This window comes from Monodon monoceros, unplaced genomic scaffold (genome assembly GCF_005190385.1).
Source record: "Monodon monoceros isolate NGI ecotype Baffin Bay Population unplaced genomic scaffold, NGI_Narwhal_1 Super_Scaffold_13, whole genome shotgun sequence".
NCBI classification, from domain to species: domain Eukaryota; kingdom Metazoa; phylum Chordata; class Mammalia; order Artiodactyla; family Monodontidae; genus Monodon; species Monodon monoceros.
In genome coordinates this window covers 45,196,743-45,218,501 of record NW_021703769.1, presented here as the reverse complement: position 1 = coordinate 45,218,501, position 21,759 = coordinate 45,196,743, and the positions used below count along the sequence as shown (strand labels likewise).

At 46.4% G+C, this 21,759-nt stretch overlaps 1 protein-coding gene across 5 annotated transcripts in view; it reads right to left on the bottom strand.

The window, feature by feature from the left end:
- The window catches only part of RALGAPA2 (Ral GTPase activating protein catalytic alpha subunit 2), a 283,235-nt gene extending 263,025 nt beyond the window's left edge, over nucleotides 1-20,210 (bottom strand). For 3 of the 5 annotated variants that reach the window (XM_029222062.1, XM_029222063.1, XM_029222066.1), the window contains exon 1: nucleotides 19,993-20,210. In XM_029222062.1, the coding sequence (XP_029077895.1) occupies nucleotides 19,993-20,098 (106 nt within the window). In that variant the 5' untranslated portion in view covers nucleotides 20,099-20,210. The remainder of the gene's footprint in view (nucleotides 1-19,992) is intronic. The other 2 variants (XM_029222065.1, XM_029222064.1) reach the window with 1 other exon arrangement.
- Nucleotides 20,211-21,759: the final 1,549 nt, after the last annotated feature.

The following is a 21,759-nucleotide window of genomic DNA, read 5'->3' as shown; positions in this document are numbered from 1 at the left end:
AGCTCCTTCCCAGCCCGTGTCCGGGGTGTGGGCTCCTCCACAGACCCACCGGGCACTGTACCCCCATCCCTGCCCGCCACCCATCCCCGCCCAGGGTCCCCGCATCACCACTTCCCCTCCACAGTCCCCTCTCCACACTGTCGTCAACAGTAAAATGGAATAAACCAAATCAGACCATTCTTTTACTCAAAACCTTCCAACGGCCTCCAGTTCTGCTTACAATAAAATCCAAACCCTTTACCATAGCCTGGCGGCCCTGCGGGCTTTCCTCCACTCAAGGCCAAGTCCGTCCCACACCACTCTCTCTGCACCCTGCACTCTGGCCGCCGTGGCTTCTTTCCATCTCCCAAGCTTCCCACATGTGTTCCCCACCCTGATCTTCATCCAGCTCATTCCTTCTCATCCTTCAGAGCTGGGACCCCACACAACCTCCACAGAGAAATCTAAGGAGCCCCCGTGTCCCCAAGCATGGCCTCCATCACCCACCTCCTCCTTCACGGAGTCTGGTGGGTGGGTGGCCAACTGCTCGCCTGTGAATGGGCCGCAGCGAGCAAAGCATCCCCATGCTGAGGACATGGGTACACAGGTATGGCAAGACAGCACAGAAAGGTTATGGGCCACCAACAGTCTACCTTTCCTGGCCTCCCCGGTCCCTCAGAAACACTCGAGTGTGAGCGACCTGAGCAAAGAGGGTCCTCGTCAAGGCTGAGGGGCTTCATGCAGACAGAGACACCCTCATGAGGCCAGAGTCCAGGCGGCAGCCACCTTCCCCCTCAGCCATTCACTGTCTTCCTTGTGGGTTAGCAGTGGATGCAGCTTGAAGTCCTCAGGACAAGACAAGCAGACGCCCTCTAGGTCACCCAGCACACAGTGAACGAAGGGTGTAACATCTGTAACTACTAGTTTATTTACCCATGTGAGGACTCCTCACTGGTCTGGGAGTCCCCTTCACGCGATCCCTGCCCACAGCACTTAAGATTAGTGGAGACTGTCTCATTTATTCATTTACTTCTCCACCGACCGGCACTCCACTAGAATGGAAGCCACATATGGGCAGGAATCACATCTGTTTTGTTCCCTGCTGTACTTGCAGCCCCAGGAGTAGAGTTTGGTACCTGAAAGGTACTTGACACACATTTGTTAAATGAACAAACAAAAAATAAATATCAAATATTTTCTATCTCTACTTCAAAACCTAGAATGTTTCCATGATCTGTCTTATTTTTGGAAAAACAAGACTCATCCGATGAATATTTACAAAGCACGGATCTTGGAGGAGGCGCGCACTGGGAGTTAGCTTCCTGCAGAAAGGAACACAAGGGAGTACCACAGGTCTACTTTGTAACGAGGTAACTTCGAGAACCAAAGATATATAGGAGGAAGACTGCTCAGGAAAATAACAAAAAAAAAGCCTATGACCACAAACTTCCTTTCGAAAGACACTCTTCATCTGTTCATTCAAACAAGACTGAGTCCTGAGCCCTGCCAAATAGCCCTGCGCCAAATGCTGGGAAATTCCAAGAGAATACGGTGCAGGGCCCTCCAGGGTACAGGAACACAAGCAAGTAACGGAGACGACAGCGTGCCTGAAGCTCAGGCAGGGCATCAAAGCAGGGAGTGACAAGGCCACCTGGGGAGGTTGGGAACATTAAAAACACTGTACATGTATGCTTTGAAAGACACACTTTCATGACTGTATTTTATTTGACCCTCACCACAACCCTGTGGAGGGGATGGGGCAGGTGTGGTCAAGACAAAGAAACCTCAGGTTCAGAATCATCTGTAACCTGCCCAAGGTATCAGGCCAGTCAGAGACTCCTGTCCGGGTCTCCAGCTCAAACCTGAGCTACACAAAGGCCTCAGAAACAGACGGAAGAAGTCAAAACCAGAAATCGGGTCAGGAATATAGAGAAATACGTCGTCCCCTCGGGGATGGGATGTGCAGGAAAGCCCGAGGGAGAAGAGCAGGGGGATGAGAGGACAGGTAAGACACGAGGGGAGACGCAGCCCGGCTCCCCACAATGACCTCACAGCAACCTCCCCATGGCCTCGTGGGGCCAGTAAGGAAGTGGGAAGGAGGGGAAGTCCCCAGGTACAGAGCCCAGGCTGTAGACCACCTTTGAGGTGATGAGCCTGGGTGTGTTTGGCACCGACGCTAGCACGCTGCCTGGCTGGCATCACAAAACCCAGGCAAGTGCATTCACACTGACCACAGAGAAGCAACCTGCAGCCAGCTTTACAGAGCTAGGGGTCATTCTGGGATTTGTAAAGCAATCTCCTTTACCACCAACCAACAGCCAATCAACTGTTTCTATTATTTTCCCATTATATCTGAAAAATAATCTATATTCCACACCAGAAGCTACCCTCCCCTGGCCTTTTGTCCAGCTAAGCCTCCTGCTGTCAATGATTTCCCCACATCTAGCTGGAAGACAATAGCAAACCTTGAAGGCAGAACCTTTGGAGCAGACTGCCTGGGTTCAAGTCCAGAAGCTACAAGACCTGGGCGAGTTATTTAAAACACTTTGTGCCTCAATATCCTCACCTGAGAAATGTGGCCAACGATGGTTCCTGTGCCCATAAAATGAACGTAAGCAAAGTGCTTCTAAGGGTGTAGTCAGCATCACGTAAATAAATGTTAGTTGTTTTCCAATTACCTAGCTCCTGGCAAAGGCCATCTCACGAGGTGGGAATAACCCAGCTTCACCTGTGGAGCCATAAAACTCAATGATACGTGAAACTCACCCACTTAATGAGACCTTTCGAAAAGGCACGGCACTTAATCCCAGTTCAGCAGCAGATGCTCCAAAACTAGTGGGACTGTCCCTCCACTTCCTCCCACATAGAACCCTTCCCAATAGCAATCTTACTCCTTTTTAGTTGGGAGGATCATAGCCCAGCCTCATAAAAACCTGCTGCAGACCCTGAAAGCACCAAAGGAGGAGGGAATGTCCTTCTCAGACTTGGGGGCCCTGGTGGACACTGTCAAGAGGAAGAAGGGGTTCAGACCAGCTCCTCTGGAGTAGGGAGTGACCCCCAATCCTCCTGCCCTCCGTCCCCCACCCTCCTCAGGGCCAAGAGCCATCCCAGTGCTGCCTACACGTCTGCACGTAGATGAAGACGGTGTCATTTGCTATTTTACTCAGATTCCCTAGACACTGGCACTGAAGCATGATGCTCAAGATCACATGCCGGTGAAAGGGAAAAGGGGTGAGTGAAAAATTCAAGGCGAATGTGGCGACTTAATAAAACATAATTTAGAAACAATGAGAACAAGGAAAATAAATGAGTCAGGCACAAGACAGAAAACACTGACAAGGATAAATGTCATGAGTATGGCGCCTTTACTTAAGGGCTAATGAGATTTTGGTGATTTCACCTTTTCACAACTGCCTAGCTCCCCGCCCTCTTTCCCTCTTGTGTTACGTACTTTGTAATAATGCCAGGAACTATTCCAGCCCTCCATCCACTCCTTTAGAAAATGCCCACCCACACTGATCTGGGGCTGATCTCCGGACCTGCTGTGGACAACCAGTCATTAGAAGCCTGACGCAGCAGTGGCTGGAGAGCGTCAAGTAGTCTCTGGTTCAAAGAGACTGGGACTGACATATACACACTACTATATACAAAATAGATAATTAATAAGGACCTACTGTAATAGCACAGAGAACTCTACCCAATACTCTGTAATAACCTGTATGGGAAAAGAATCTTAAAAGAGTGGATATATGTATATGTATAACTGATTCACTTTCCTGTACACCTGAAACTAACACAACATTGTAAATCAACTATACTCCAATAAAATTTTAAAAAACAAAAACAAAGGAAATGAGGAAACTCATGGAGTAGAGCAGGACCCAACCCCAGGCAGCCTGCAGCCAGGGCAGTAGCACGCAGCAATGCAGATAGGTGAGGGAATACAATAGATGCTTGTTGCCGTAAGGTCTCTGTAAGCCTGAGGTTTGGGATGGGTTGTCTTGCACCGTTGCTGTGAAAATGTTGGTGGAGAAGAAAAAGCAACTCATCACCAGGAAGTTTCACCGGCCATGAGAGCCGGCAAGCCCGTGAAGGGGTGCCCCAAGTACGACACATTGTCACCTCCGTCAAAGAAGGAAAAGGAGACAATATGGGTCCGAATGACAAGAGCTGCCAGCTGATACACACTTTCCTCAGCAGAAAGTTTCTGCAACAGTAACTAGAGTGCAGGCAGGGACTCCTTTTTCTGACACCAGCCGGTAGGTTGTAGAACCTCCTGTGTGTGCAATGCTGTTCCAAGGGCAGGTAACCGACCTGGAACTCACCTGGTGAGGAGGTAAAGTCCTCATAATGAAGCCCTTTCAAGACTCAGCAGGTATTCGGGTCATAAGACAGCAGGTATGCTGACTATGCTTCAGTGGTAACTCAATACTTTTATCGTCATCATTATTATTAAAGAGAAATTCACATCTGAAAATGCATCTATGTGCAGACCTAAAAACGTCCTTGTGCTGATTACATGCAAATACAAAATCCTCGTGTGGATGGGGACGCCAACCTGCATGGCAGATGGAGGCTCCGGCTTCAGTGGCTGCACAGTCTACACCCGCCCCCCCACCCCCAGGACGCTCTCCAGAAGATTTCAGGGCCTGGCTCACTATCTTTGCCCTCATAGCCAGCACTGATTTCCACATCTACACAGGTGATGCCCAAATTCCTTATCTCCACTGAGGTTGTCCTCCACGCCCCCTCCGCAACCTCTGCCCCCAGGCCCGCCCGGGCATCCCTCTAACCTCCCTGCCTCCCAAGTCTGAAATTATTCTCCCTATCTCCCCTACTCCCTCCTTCTGGAAACCTAATTCCAACAACACTTCGACCTTCCTGGGTCCTTCAATCCAATGACCCCACCACCCTGTCATGATCTATGATCCCTCTGAAGTCTTCACTTCTTTTTTTCTTCCTAATTTGGTTTCCACGGTCCATCTTTTTAATCAGCCCTTTCATAGTCCCTCAGTCACCTCCCTTGCCCCTGCATCATATTCACTCCATAAAACCCCAGTCAGTTTCACCCTTAATCCAACCGGAAGTATTTATTTGAGCACAGGTCATGTGCCAGATAGCAAAGATTTTTTTAAGTTGTTGGTTTAAGTACTGAATAGATGCGAAAGAATATGTGCAACTGATGCTGTATAATAAAACAAGCACTTTAAACCCACCCACCAACTCAACCAAGCATCCCCCCAACCCCCACTTTATGGGGCTCCACACTATTCATCCAGTTCTCAGCCCTCTCTGGGGCCAATAGCTGGTGCGCACGTACCTCTGCGCCCAAGCACCACGGAAGGAAGAGGAGCCTAGAACGCCGACATAATACTTTTGGAATCACGTGGAGGCCTAAACCACATATTCCTGTTTGTAGGAAATGAAATGAACTCACATTTTAGCTCTGCTGATAACTGTGTTTTCTACATACATTATTACAGCCATGTTGGACTGTTCTATCTCCGTAGAATTTAAACTGAAAGCGAGAGTGGCCTGGAGTAAATGATCCCGCTTTCCCTCCTGCCCCCTCGCCCAGCCACTCCCACAGCAGACCCTTCCTCTTCCTAATGGAGCCCCTGTTTGTTCAGGGACCATCCACCCCGCAAATCCGTGTGCCCTTCGTGGGGGTGGGACCGATTGATGCTGCTGAGCCAATTACTGTGGCAACAGCCCCCTGCCAGCTATGAGTTTAGACTCAAGCCTGTGACCCAGTGCTGGTCAACAAGCAAGGGGAAGAATTCTGGTGGAGATGCCTGGAAAAGGGTCATTGTTCTTAAAGGGACACAAAGCAGAAGTGCTTCTTTCTTCCTGCCTCTGGACGCTGTTCCGTCCGGGTGTGATGCCTCCAGTGCATTTTGCCACTCAGGGGACAAACCTGCCATGCAGAGGACACTAAGGAGGGCAAAGCAGGGAGGGGAGAGCGTGCGGATGGGCACGTCACTGAGCTGCCGTGCCAGCTGGCTCAGGGGACCACCTGCTTTGGGACTGCTTTCTATAGGAGAAAAAATTCTTCATCATTTATGTTTATATTTGGGTTTTCTGTTACCTATATCCAAAAACATCCTTGTAGATACTGAAGTAAAATCTGACAGTAGAACAGGAAACAAATCCTAGTATAATTGAAAGGTTGTAGAAGTTATATTCATCCCACTTCGTTTCCTAAGATGTATTATTTTCATTTCTTTATACCTATATGGTAGCTAGGTGCAAAAAGTAAAATTCTTAGAAGTCAGAAAGATGTTAACACTTTGTTATCCTGTTGATAGTCCCCATGTAAAAGTGATTCTGATAAAGATATACTCCACGTACCTAGAGCTCTAGTTTTTAAAAGTAGAGCTATTTTTATCTTAAACATTTTTGACACACCTGTCTCAAATGCAGGACTCTAAAACATTATTTTTAACGGATATCACGTGCCAACACAATAAAACAAAATATATACACCAATGAAATATAATGTTCAAATCTAATGTGTTTTATATACATGTCTTTTTTATGAAGTATAGTTGATGTACAGTATTATGTTACAGGTATACAATATAGTAATTCAGTTTTTAAAGGTTATACTTTATATTTATTATAAAATATTGGCTACATTCCCTGTGTTGTACAATATATCCTTGTAGTTTAATTTATACATAACAGTTTATATATTTTCATATATCTATTTCTTTTGTAGGAATCAAGTTTCATCCGATTTTTTAAGGCGATGCATAACTACTTCTACTTTTCTTGATCTGAATTGGCCTATATTACAGTCAAAACCACTCACCAGGGAAAGAGTTGGAGATAGAAATAGATAAAACAGGAGCTAAATGGTAACCTCTTCTGCTCCATTTCTAACAAGTAAGGCAGCAGAAAAGTGGTGCTGAGGGCAGAGAGCCGTCTTACTTACGTCAAATAATTATTATTAATAAGCATAATGGCTTACAAAAGGGCTTTGTATATATTAACTCAATTAAACCTCCGACAGCCCTAGGAAGCAGGTACTGTCCCACCACCAGGTGAGGGTCAGAGAGGTTAGGTCCCCGCCAGGACTCGAACCCAGGCAGTCCGGCTCCCGCACCGCTTACCTAAGTACATCTAACGTTAGCTGAAAGTGATGGAGGAGGGGCAGGGAAGTACACCTGGAAACACAAGGTTTTTAAGTCCATAAGAGAGAGTTGGTAGAACTCCCGGAACTAAATAGATACTAAACCCCAGAGAGGACCCAGAAGTTGGTTTATTTAGGACACCAGAGCCAGCTTGCAAGGGGAATGGCCTTCCTCCATGACAGGTTAAAAGGGCGGCCTTTCTGTGAAGCTAATTCCGCAGAGACTGCGACGGCCCTCCCCAAGGAGCTCTCTTTACTTCCAGAAAATCATCCCACTGTCCCCTGCCGCATCAGCAGCTGCAACACCGTCAGCCCCGCTCATCCTTCATATAAGAAACCAAAGGCCCCTCCGGCCGCCGGGCAGCCACCCTGCTCCCGCCAAGCCAGGGTCTGCTGACAGCATGGAAGGGCCTGGAACTGCCAACCTGAAGAATGGGCAGTGGATAATCTGTTGCGTGAGTCCAGTGGGACCTGATAGGGCCATTTAAGTATCATGTAAGCCTTCACTTACTCATGTGAAAAATGTCCAAGGCGTGTTAGGTCAAAAATACAGTGTCAGTCCACGTATAACAACTATTCATGTAAGACTGTGTTTATGTGTGTACCTACAAGACACAGAGAGAGAGGCTGCACGTAAGCAACAACAAGAACAGAAAGCACGTTTACCAAAATTTTAACAATGGTTATCAGAGGACTGCAGAATATGAAGAGCTTTTTCATACTTAAATTATTTTTTGCTTATTCATATTATTCAAATGTTTATAATGAGTATGTAAAATTTTATAACCAGAAAACAACTACTATTTTTCAGAAAAAACTATTATTCATTTCAGAAAAAAAAAAAGCTGCCAGAGTATTTAGAAAGAACTTGTTTTCAAAGCCTGACTATGTACCATAAAAAAGAACAGCAGACATGACATCGGCCAGTTTCCTCCAAACGTGTCTTACTTTTGAACCCTGAAGAACACTGAAGACCTAAACAATACGTACAGTAGTATCTTTGCCAAGACTAAAATGCCCTAAAACCAGAAAATAATTTAAATTTCCTCTGCCCAACATTGGCGTTAGACCTCTTCTGCAATAACACGTACATTGTACATAATGCCTTGTAATGATCTAGGTGTAGAGGACTTCTGCTGTCTTTAGAGAAAGCTATGTTTCTCTAATTGTCATTTACTGAAAAGGTAGAAAAATGATACGGTCGGGCAGGAAGAAACAGTCTCTGTCCAGCCACTCAACAGCCTGAACTGAATAGCAACAAGCAAAGGTGTGACACCTCTGAATGCAAAAAGGTGATGAAATTTCCAATCACCGGCAGGTTCACTTACAAGACCTGGTGGCCTTAGCACATGTCAAGTCCTGTTTAAACCTGGAGCGGAGCAGACTCCCCTTCGGCGCATGCTCAGCAGCAACACCAGGTCCTAGAAACCACACGTCTTTTCAATTAACACTGAGCCAAAGACCAAGACTCCCTCAGGCCTTTGCATTAAGAAACAACCTAGAGGGAGTCCCGTGGTGGTCTAGTGGTTAGGATTCGGGCTTTCACTACCTAAGGCCCAGGTTCAATCCCAGGTCAGGGAACTGAGATCCTCCAAGCTGTGGGGCGTAGCCAAAACAAACAAACAAAATTTATTTTGAAATGGCTCAAGTTCTTAAAAAAAGAAACACAACTTAGAGCACAAACAGCGTTCTAATTTAGCAGGTACCTGAAACTGAGCCCGTCTGCTGCCTTTCTCACCATTCAGAGATTAATTAACATCGCACTGACCCATCAACGTTTTCCTGTGCTCATTCATTTTCAGCCACTGGCTGATCTCCATTTCTTGTCAGCATCAGGGCACTTTCAAAGATACCTACTCTTTGGCTCTTACTAGAATTTGGGGCGACGTAGTAAGCGCATCTACACACTATCACAAGCTCGGTCTGCTGTGTGGCCCCATCTCACGTCTGGCACACTCAAGCATTCCTGCCCCACTGGCCACAGTGGTCCTGGCCTGTCTCCTTATCGGGACCCACTGCTGCAACAAGGAAGAACCAGCCACGTGTGCCAGCTAGGGCTCCCCGGCCACGGCTGGCTTCTCCTCTCCAGCACTGCTTCTTTCTCTCCCCTCTTCTCTTTTCTGTCTGCAGTCACTGTTCCGTTTGGGGGCAAAGGCCATCTCCCTAGGTGTCATTTCTTCATTTGTGACTTATGTATACACATACATTTTGAACATCTATTTATTATAATTTTTCCTATTAATATGTAGGAGCTCTTTATGTTTGGGGGATATAACTATTTCCTCTCCTCTAAGTTTCAAGTTATTTTTCCAGTTCATTATTTACTTTTTACTTCAGTTAAAGATGATATGTTTGTATATGTATTTATTTTAGGAGCAGGAAGAAAGGAATGGAACCATTCTCTCAAAAGTAAGTATCTGCAATATGACACACGCACACACATATACACACATGCATACACACACGCGCACACACATACACACACACATACACAGAAAGACTATGTAATACTTTACTCCCACTCTGGGAGCTCAGCATAAGCTCTACTCTACCAAGCCTCTCTGGCCCAAACACATCCTCATCTTATCAGATACAGAATCCATGGAATAAAGAGGTTTACACTGTCGGCACCGGAAATATGACCAGACAGAATGAAAATACACTAACCCCTTTAGAAAGCTGTAAGGAAGCAACATGTGTCCTCAGCTCCCCTCTCTTCCATGCAGTCCTGAAAATACTATCAAGATTTCACTGGAAGAATGTTCACCACTAGTTATAACAGGTCCTTTTCGGGGGATGGTAATTCAGTTTTGGTTTTTGTAAATTTAAAATTTGACAACAGTGTCTCTCCCATTTTGTTTCCATGAAAAAATATCTGGGGTACTTGCCTAAGCCTCACCCAAGCCTGTCCTTACCCACAGCCCTCTGGCCCCGCTGGCCCTCAGCCTCCACCCCAGTCAAGGTTTCCCCAACCTCTTCTCCCTTTTGTCCACAGAAATCGTCCTTTCTTAAAGCTCTTCCCCTTGGATCCAGGGGGTGGGTCTGACAGTGCACGCACACATGGGAGGAGAGAGGGCTCTGTCAGGAGAACTTAATTCGTGGTCTTGAATCTTTTTTTTTTTTTCTGGCTGTGCCACGCGCCATATAGCATCTTAGTTCCCCAACCAGGGATCGAACCCACGCCCCCTGCACTGGAAGCGCAGAGTCTTAGCCATTGGACCGCCAGGGAAGTCCCTTGAATCGTTACTTTAATGATGGGTACTTCTGGCTGGGGCAGGAAGGCTTCTAGAAATTTTTCTAAACATCCATACCGGTGGCCGCTACTCTCCCCCAGACTGAGATCCATCTATGTGGAAATCACATTCTTGGTTTTTCAGAATGCAAGCTCAGGCGTGCCCAGTGCTGTGTACAATGCCTGGCACATGGTTGGGGCTGGATAAAAAATAACTGTTAAATGAATAAAGGGACTCTGAAGCCAGCTGCCTGGGTTCAAATCCTGACTCTGTCACTTACTAGCTGTGCAACCGTAAGCAACGTTCTCAACTTCTCTGGGTCTTATTGGTAAAATGGGGATAATAACATTCCCTATCCCACTTGGGAGAGGATTAAATGCATTAACACATGTGAAGTGTTTCTGGCGGTACTTGGCACATGGAAAGCGCTGATTAAATGCTACTTATTATTATTACAAATAAGAAAGTATGTCACCAAAAGGAATCAAGATGTACAAAAAGCTGCTGGTGTTCTCAACGTTATTTAGTATCAATATCACTTAGTGAGAGAGATCAGGCAGAACACAGTTAAGTAGAATACAAAACCAAAGGCTATAAATGCCAAATGGAAGGCACAAAATGCTATAAGAATTCTGAGGAAAGATCGTTTCAGCGAAAAGGGACGAAGACACTTTGTGTGAAGATGTAATATACCTCTGCCGGCTCCTGGAAGAGTTTTACATGACAGGTTGGCTGACACCTCTGGGAAAAGGGACGGCGTATTAGTTTGGGTTCTCCGAAAAGCAGACACCAAGACAGGAGTGGACACGCAGGAGGTTTACTGAGGGAGCTGTCTGTGAAGGATGAAGGGGAGGACCTGAGAAGGGAGGTCTGACCCCTGCACAGAAGAGGGGAGGGGAGGAGGGCTGAGGAGGAAGAGGCAGCACAGGTCTGAAAAGCTGCCGGCCAGGCCAACAGGGAGCCCTTGAGACAAAGTCTCCCTTCAGAGGCATCTGGGTCTCAAAGGAACGGCCACATCAGTACCCCCCCGCGAGCTCAGTAACTGGCTGGGAGGAGCCCAGGAAGAGCTCAGCTTTGGCTACACAGTGGTGGTGAATCCAAGGGCAGCATTGGGAGCAACGGCCAGTGACGCTCCCCGGAGCACAGCTGATCTGAATGCTCACCCTCACAGCTCCCACAGCTGGGCACAAGCATCGTCTCTAGTACCTCCTGTGTCCTTGAGAGCCAGGTTGAGCCTCAATAAATAAATGATATCACTGAAACTCAAACACAAGACAACACCAACGGGTTCCTTATCTTTTTCAAAAGGGATTTTTTTTAACTAAACTACAGTTGCAACAACAAAATCAAAGTACATATTGACTGTTAAAGATTACAACTACTTTTAAAATAGTGTTCAGTATCTTTCAGACGTGGTTTCAGTTTCTAAAACAACATAAAGGACATAAAATCGTTATGAAACATCTCTTTGCTAAATATCAAAGTTAAAATTCTGGAATGAGGATTCAGAACTAATGCAGAAACAAAGCTCTGCTAAGAACCTAGAGGGTAATAAATCCTTAAGAAAGCAATTTGATCAAATGAGAATATGAGAAAACATTTTGCAAAAGTGTGAAGTGCTACATGAATGTGAGCTATCGATACAGTCAAGTTACGTCTTAGATGGGGTTAAGTCACGTGAAAGGTAAAAATGCAGAAAATCACAATTACCCTTAAACATGAGAGGCACACCCAGCTGGGAAGATGTTCCCACAGTGACAGACATGAAGGAAAGAAGACCTCTGAGGACACAGCAAAGTCCCTTGTCCCTCCTCATGCCACCACGCAGGCACATGGTCGCTGAGTGGAAGGGCAGGCAGCATCCACATCACTTAAACTGTGCCCATTTTATTTATATAGATACACATCATATATATTTATATTTATATATATAAATATATATACACATACACACACACATACACACACAGACCCATCCATCCTCGATCTGTACTTTCCCAGTCTCTTCCTGGCATATTAATGTGTACTCTTCCCATTGCAAGGCCCAGAAATCTTATATGACTCAAGCCGGCTAGAGCAAAACAGGGTGCTCCAGGCTCCTACAACTGAGAAGCTCGGGGTGGGGATGGCGCAGACAGGGCTGGGCCCCTCAGCTCACACAGGGCCCACGGACACTCCTCACTCTCCGTGTCTCCGCTCTGCTTCCCTCTGACTGTGAATTCAATTTGAGGTGTGTGCTCCCCACATGGAGGGAAAGATGAACACTGGCAGCCCAGGCTACATCCTCCTGGTTTGTAATCCGAATGGATGGGAGCTCTCACCCGCCAGGAATCCATGTTTCAAACCTCAGGGAGACTGGGACTCCTGGACTATCACCGAGGGAAGGCACTGGATTTGGTGGCTCCTCTGCTTAAAACTCTTCCCCGGATTCCAAACGTCTACCCATGGCACAGGGTAAAGGACAGTGTGCACTTAGCCACGTGGTGGCCACACCATCACCTCTGCACAAGCTCCTCTCTCGGCAGTCCTCTTGCCCCCAGCCTGCCCACCTGGGAAACCCGTGTTCATTACTCCAGACCCACCTCAGCCCCGCCCCCCTAAGGAAGCACTGGCAGCCTCTCCAAGGGGCCCTTCTGCTGTGCCTCCTCTACACCTGCAGCCACCTGTACAGTCCCACCCACCACGCGCACTCCCCCCCCCATCCCCACACCCCAGCACTAACATCCTCGTGGTAAATGCAGCTGTTTACCTGTCTGTCTCCCCTAACAAACAGTAAATCCTGGGCTTGTGCCTTATTGATCTCTGAAGACACAGCCCTACCAAGCAGACACACACACACACACACACACACACACACACACACGCACATATGGACTCGAAAAAATGTACGTGAAACTGAATTTTTTAAAAATCCAAGAACAAGATAGTTGCTTACTACATTTATATATTAATTATTCTTGATTTTACAGTAGAGTAACATATTCCTTCTTTTAAAAATAATTTTAAAATTTAAATTGAATCAATTTGCTATTTTGAAAGCAATAAACTGTTCTCTAGTTTCATCTGTGGCACTTAGTTTAAAGACCAAAGATCAGTGCTCTAAACAGCTAGTAAAAGTATTTATGTCCATCTGCAAATAAAGCACTTACAAACAAAATAAAGATACAAATTATAAAAGTTTACATCAAAATATTCCAGACCTACCAATTATCTCTCTTCCCAGAATAAAAGGTCAAAGGCAACCTTTTCTAGTATCTCAAACAAAACATCTGAGCTCAGTCAGACTTTTATCCTAGGTCCACCTTTCTCACTTCAGAAGGCTAGACAATTTCAAGCACTAGGAGCAGGGATAGCGTATTTGTGTGACATATATGTGTCCAAAGTTCATTTTACATTCCAGAAGTTACAGATATAAAATGTTAGTAACCGGTGAAAAATGAGCAAAGGGAGCATTAGGGCAAAATCGCTTTAATTAAGACAAGGTCAACTGAGAGAAACCATCCCAAGACTGTCTGAAGGGCCTGGAGTTATACCCCCAGCTTTGCTCTGGTTGCAGAATGTCCATGTGGCACTAATGTCCATGCAAATATTTTACCACCTATAAGGCCTGTCAAGGGCACGGAGAGGCCAGTGAACACGAAAACACAGAAGGAGTCCTTTTATCTTCTGCCATGTTCAAGTCAAATATGGCCTCAAGTCTCCCTAGAAGAATACGGTAAAGCAGACTAGGCAGAGAGCAGCAAAAACTCAAAGCAACATTTCTGGGAGACGCGCAAAAACTGCTTGGCTTTTGTTTACAAGTTAACATTCACTCTGGTGGGTAAATATATTTTATGGTATGTAAATATGCTTGTGTCAGGTAACTAGCAAAAGCTCAACACAGGCTGTATAATCCTATGACCCCCAGCTCTGCCCCTTAGAGACAGGGAGCTGGCAGACAAGAAGCCCACCTCCGGGAGCCTCAGTCTCCCCATCTCGAGGTCGGCGGTGGGAACACTACCTTCATCACAGGTTGTAGGACGATCCAGTGAGATCACGATGCTAATAACCATGCCATAGCTTTCTAACCCCTCATTAAGCTCCAGACCCCACATCCAGCACCTCCCAGACAGTTCCATTTGTATCTCACCTTCTTCTCAAACTCAACACACATCAGCACCAAACTCATCTTGCTCTGTCGTTAGCCAGAGTCTCCTCCCAACTCTTCTGGCTCTATCCAAGACACCTCCACTCCCCCAAATACCTAACACCAATTATCAAATTCTAACAACGCAGTTTATTGCTAGTCAGATTGCAAAGGAAGTGGCTGCCTCAACCCTCGCTGCCTGCAGGGCAATGGGAGCGACACTGAGGACAGCACTGTGGGACAGCACTGTGGGTCGAGGCATAAACGCAGCAGTCTGACCTCCATGGAATCTAATCCAAGAAAATAATGCAAAATGCAGGAGAAGCCGCCTCCCAAGATGTTCAGAGTAGTTATTATTTACACCAGAGAAAGAAAGAAAAAGAGAGAAAAAGCGAGAGAGGAAAAAAAGAGGGAGAGATGAAGGAAGGAAACTATTTAACTACCCAAGAAATGGTAAGCTAAATTATGGTACATCGCCTCAACAAACATCTGTAGTTAATAAAAATAAAAGGAACAAAACATGGGGAAATGCTAAAAGTAAGCTTAAAAGGCAACGTTTAAAATTGTAAGTGAACTTGTCCCTACTTAAAGCAACAGATGCACAAAAGGAAACATGTCAAAATGTTCAGTTTTGCTCTATGGGCATATAGAGCCTCTGTGAGCAACTGTTCTCTCCTCTCTGGTTCCAGATATTTGGTCTGAACCCTGGTGTCACTAGATTTGACTGGCCTGTGGCCCCTGACCCCAAACCTCTTCTCCTTCAGATTAATCACTCCTCGCCCAGCTTCTGCAAACCTTATGTTCATTCCTCCCTGAGAATCGCTTGTCCTGCCACAGGGTCCTTCGTGGACCCGTCCCTCCTCTCCAGGCCCCAGCCCCTGTCTGTTCCTTCGTCACCAGTCTTCTCAGTGTCTCCCTGCCTTCCCACTGGCCCCGTCCATTTATCCTGGCCCTGCCGGCAGAGAGGCAGTGCTTGAATATTACCATTTGACCTGCTAAGAATTCTCCAGTGGGCCCTCTCACCTGCAGGATAAGATCTGAGCTTCTAAGTGCAGCAAACAAGGCCCTTTCTGATCTGGCCCCAACCTGCCTCAGCTCCTACCGGTCAGGTCACCTCTCCTCCCCTCCCCCATGACCCCGAAGTCCAACTCGCTGTCCTGCCCTTACCCCTGGCCTACACACCACTTTGGTGACTGCTCTGACACTGTGGACGCCCTCAGGGCCAGGGTTCCAGCACCCAATCCTCAGTGCCCGAGGTTCCTCAACCTCCCGCATCATCACTGTGTATTTCCACCACCAGCTCCTCCCCACCTCGGCCCGAAATGCTCTCCCCCTCGACTCTCCCCAAGTCTAACCCTGCTCTGTCCAGCATGCCACGCTGGCTACCTGTGGCTCCTGAGCTCTTGAAACGCCACTGGCCCGACCGGAGACGTGCTGCACACGTACAGTACACATGGGATTTCAAAGACTTGCTATCAAAAAATGATGGAAAAAACTGAACATTTTACTTTCATTACCTGTTGATGTAACACATATTAGATGTATGGGGTTAAAAATATATAGATATTATTAAAATTAATTTCACCTGTTTCTTTTTACTTTTTTAGATGTGGCTACCAGAGCATTTTTAATCACACCTGTGGCTGACATCTATTTCTATTGTACAGAACAAGTCTAACCATTCTTCAGGGTCTCCTTCAAGATGCCCCTATCTTTGTTCTTAATGATCTTTTCTGCCCCTAGAAATCCTATAATGGAGTCCACCGTATATAAGCCACTATCTAATTACATAACACACTACGTGCTTACTAGTATTTTACATCTATTCTTCCTGCCACATCAATGCCATTTCTAAATCCTATTTTGGGACTCACAGTAGGCACTCAACTTGTAATTAGACATGGAATCTTTGCTGCAGCAAGACAGCAGTTTACAGAATGTTTTTTTAGTTTTGTTTTGTTTACTTATTTATTTTCCCAAGGATGATTTCAACAATGTAAGGAGACCTGGGAGTCAGGGGACCTATCAGCTCTTTGTTCTTCCTCTAAATTACATAATTCATACACAACGTTGAGTGCATGGCTTGGCCCCCAGTAAGCCCTGCCTGTGTCTCAGTTTCCCCTCCCCCTTTAAAATAAAGTTAAGGGCTTCCCTGGTGGCACAGTGGTTGAGAGTCCGCCTGCTGAGGCAGGGGACACGGGTTCGTGCCCCGGTCCGGGAAGATCCCACAGGCCGCGGAGCGGCCGCGCCCGTGAGCCATGGCCGCTGAGCCTGTGCTCCACAACGGGAGAGGCCACAACAGTGAGAGGTCCGCGTACCGCAAAAAAATAAAATTAAATTAAATTAAAATTAAATAAAGTTAATAATACCAGGCCAATCTACAATATATAGGCAGGTCAAAGTAGCTAAGCAAGTTCTAACTGGAGTCATTATCATGATATGAAGAAATACTCTACTTTTCACAGCTAACTGTATCTTTCTCAGCCAGCTGTCTTAAATACAGACTAATTTTTATGAAGAGGGAGCAAATCCATCACAATTATTAAAATAAGAAAGGAGAAGGGACAACCTATGAAAACGCTTGTCCTATCCTACTAACGACAGGAAAACAGTAATGACAGAGGAAACTGTTACATGTCCACTCCAAGCTGAAGTAGCTTATACATCACACTCACAATAACCTTTATGAGGCAGACATCACCATACCCATTTACAGAGTAAAGAAACTAAGGTTCAAAGACAGGCTGAGTAATTGGTCCAAAGTCATGCAGCTGCAGGCTACAAATCCAGGTCAAGTGCTATTAACTTTGTATGTAAAAAATAACATCGTTATTATCACTGGAAAATATATGAAAAGCAAGAGTATTATCAAAATATACAAATAAAAATACAATAATAATTTCTATTCATTTCCTTCAAATAGTTTCTTTTTTTTTTTTTGCAAATATACTTTTTTTTCTCCCAGTTTTATGGAGACATAACTGACATGTAGCACTGTATAAGTTTAAGGTGCACAGCATAATGATTTGACTTACATACACCATGAAATGATTATCACAAAGTTTAGTGAACATCCATCATCTCGTATAGATACAAAAGGGATGAAATAGGAAAAAAAATGTTTTTCCCTTGGGATGAGAATGCTTAGGATTTACTCTTTTAACAACTTCCATATGCAACATACAGGAGTGTTCATTACAGTTACCATGCTGTACATTACATTCCTAGGACTTATTTTATAACTGGAAGTGTGTACCTTTTGACTAACTTCATCCAATCATCCCCCCACACCCTGCCTCTGGTAACCACAAATCTGGTCTCTTTTTCTTTTTCTTTTTAATTTTTATTGGAGTATGGTTGATTTACAATGTTGTGTTAGTTTCTGCTGTACAGCAAAATGAATCAGTTATACATATAAATATACATATATCCCCTCTTTTTTAGATTCTTTTCCCATATAAGTCATTCCAGAGTATTGAGTAGAGTTCCCTGTGCTATACAGTAGGTCCTCATTAGTTATCTATTCTACATATAGTAGTGTGTATATGTCAACCCCAATTCAAATAGTTTCTTGATCTTGGCTAAATCCTATTTTTCAGATGAAAAGGACTTTTTTCCTAGTAGACTTTTCCTTAAAGTAGCAAACCAGTAGGATATGTGACGTGGTGGGACTAGTACGTTGCTGTACTATTTTTCTTTAAAGCCTTTCAACCACAGTCGTAAGTGAAAGTTTACATGAAACATTATGAACTAGAACTCCTCAGACACATTTACAAAAATCCAGTACCTACAGATAAGATTAAATGAAGTAAACCGGGCCAGTCCACCAGCGATGCATCAACAAAAACCAACATACATAAGGAAATATCACAGAGCCTCTCCACGCTGCAAAACTGAGGTCAGATGGCTCAATGAAAGGACAAAAGAAAGTTCCTCAAAATAAGACACACATCTTCAACTGAAACCACAGAGCCTTGAAAACTAACTACTTTCTCAGAACAGTAACAATGTACTGTGTGTCTCTAAGAAAACGAACATCTAGGTTTAATTGCGTCTGCCTTTGCAAAATGTAGCCAACTTAATCCTGTAGACTTGGACAGAACAAAAGTTCAAGCTCTCTACCACAGAAAAAGTCCCCAAGTATCAACTGCTTTAAAATACCACTCTACTCTCCTTTATCAAAAAATGTCCCTGCAGGAGGCGTTATCAGTCACTACTAAGAACCCCACACAATGCGTCCTGTGTGCTCCTGGTATTTTAGTACAGGAAGTAGAAAGTTCAGTTTACCAAGAACACCGAATTTCACTTACAAAAGTCTTGAAAACTAATCCCTCTAACAGCACTTAATTTACATTTCATACCAAGCTGACCCAGACGGGCGGAATCTCAAGGAATCCGAGAATGTAAAAAACTTCACTTGGCAAAACCAGGTGTGTGGATTTGTTGTTTTCCTTAGAGGTACTTCACGGAGTATAAATAGAAATCATTTGCAAATTTTAATCTCATGAACAAGATCTTTATTTAAAATTCTCACCTATATGATGAATTCTGTTATACCATATTTCCTCAAGTGACAGACACATTAAGACTTTGTGCCCTAAATCAGGTGATTTTGCTCATTTTAAGAATAAAAAAAAGACATCTAGAAGAAACATAAAGTATCTTTTTCTCAGCCCGCAAATAACACAAAGACAAGTCTGTCTATAGACAGCAAAGGTGTTTCCACCTTAAACACAAGTTAAGACTAAGGAGGTAAGAAGAGAAAACAAAACAGCATAGCAAACCAGCTACAGATCACAGGTGGCAGGGGAGAGGAAGCCTTGGGAACACTTCACACCCACAGGGGTGAGTTTCATCCCAGGTCAAGTGCAGGCCGACCTGAGCTCTGCAGAACCTCCACCCAGAGGGCTCATAAAAACGGAAGAAGGCACATAACCATCAGTGTCATCCTGACAATAAAGGAGAAGCAGCCTCCTTGAACCCAGGAAAGTCACCCCTCCCTCCAAGCAGACACGAGGAGCCCCCTTCATACCAAGAACACAAAGAAAATGAAGCAGCCAGACCCATGGGAAGAGAGACGGCACTTAAATTTATCCCGGGGCCACTTGGGGGCTCAGTCTGTTCGGGGATCGGACTCAAAAGTAAAAATAAAATTAAAGTGGGGGGGCGGAGGAGATGACAGTTCAATTAAGTCCGTGCTGGGACCACTTGGGGTCTCAGTCTACTTAGGGTCTCGGACTTAAAAATAAAAATTAAAAACTGGGAGGGAAGATGACAGTTCGATGTGTGCGTGAGAGGACCCCCGGGCGTCCAGGGTTTGCTGGGGAGGGGACCGTCCCGGCCGCGCCCGACCCCGAGGCCACCCGGCGAGAATCTGGGGTAAGTTTACACTAGAGGGCGACGGGCAAGCCCGCGGGCCAGGCTGCCCGCTTCCCGGGAACAACGCCGGGGCCCGGGCAGAGGGTCTGCGCCCCCCGCCCCGGCATCCCGCCCCGAACCCCGCCCGCGCCGCGCCTCACCCAGCAGCGCCCGCAGGTGCTTCAGGCGGGTCAGCACGTCCTTCTTGGGGTCCAGCACCTTCTGCGTGGACTTCTTCACATCCCCGTGGCTCCTTCGGGAGAACATCCCGCCGCGGGGAGCCCGGGCCCCGCCGGCGGGGCAGGAGGCGCCTGCGCCGCGCGAGTCACCGCATAGAGTCTGGCCGGCGCGTGTCTCCCGGGCCGCCCGCCGCCGCCCGCCGCCGCTACGGCTGTGGCTCCAGGAAGGAGGGGCGGGCCTGGCCGGCGAGGGGCGGAGCAGGAAGGCGGTGTCGACGCTGAACCCATCGCCCCGCCCCACGGGAGGTGCCGTCCGGCCCCTGGGCGCAGCGCACGCGCGCGTCGTCTGGACCCGCCTCGCGGGGGCGCGCCCGGGCTCCGAGGAGGCGCCGCGAATCACAAAGAAGCGGGCCCCGCGCACACGCTGTACTCCAAGTCCCGGGATGCACCGCGACAGAGCCCTACAATCAGGCTGGCGCGCTTTCGGCGCGATGAGAGTCAGTGGGCCGGCTCTGAGCACGTGCCCCCTCTCCACCCCTCCGTGGGCCGCAAGTGCTCCTGGGAAAGGTAGTTCTCCAGGAGGCGAGACCCTGAGACCACATTTCCAGGGTCCCAGTCACTGGGCTGCATCCGTCCGCCCTCTACCCCAGGAGGCCCAAGGCTTCTGTATCTGTAGTCTCCGGCCTGTGCGCCCACCCAGTTCCCTCTAGTGCAACGTGAACCACAGAAACTCACAACAGGGAGTGAAGGAGCGAGTGGAAATCCCGTTGATCATACCAAAATCGGAGCTCCAATTACACACTAAAATGAATGGCTTTGGCAGTAGGGAAGGGCATGCCTAGGCTCTGGGAGAGGAGGCCAGCCCCACTCCCCTTGGTTCCTGGGACCCGTCTTCACTTGGGATGTGAGAGTGCCTCACTGGCAGGTTCCTCAACGTCTTGCCTCTTGCTTTGTAGGAAGTGCACGTTCTCTGTGCTGTGCAAGGCCACCTAGCAATACAGTAGCAGAACCAGAAATAGAACCTGAGGGACCTTACTCTCAGGCTGGGATGCTTTTTAAGGCCAGGTGCCTGTAACCTGAGGCAAGACTTTGAGATGGAAGATGGTCTGGAGATCTGCAGGGTTATTTATTGGCATCTGGATCTTTTGATGCTTCAAATTTTGACAACATTTTAGCAAACACTTAAGCTGGCTGTTTAAAATCACGTGATCTCCATCAAATTGGGACAGCACAACTGTCTTTTCCTCATTCGGCTAAACTGTAACTTGGGGGAAGAGCCAGCGATTTACACAGCCTTCTAGCCTCATCGCTGGGCACTGTATTTGACCTCGAAGCACTCAATAAAAGTTCGTTAAATAAAATGGGATAAAAAGCTAAAATAATCCTACATATTTAATCCAGGCATGCAAAAAATATCTCTTGGTTGTTAGATCCTCTATTTTTCAAGTTATCAAATAGCATTGATAGAACTGGGATATATTCATACAAAGGAATGTTACTCAGCAGTAAAAAGGAATAGACAACCAATAAACCCAATGGCATGGATGAATCTCAGACCCAGAGATGGAAGCCCCACACTCAGGATGGCAGAACTGCCCTACCAGCCTGGGTCCCTGGATGACCTCTCCATCAGGACCACAAACCCTCCAAGACTGTCACAAGAGTGAAATAACCTTCTCTCTTAAGTCAAAGCATTCTGGGTGTCTTTGTTGCAGAAATTTAGCCTGTACCTGGCTACACATAGTAAGT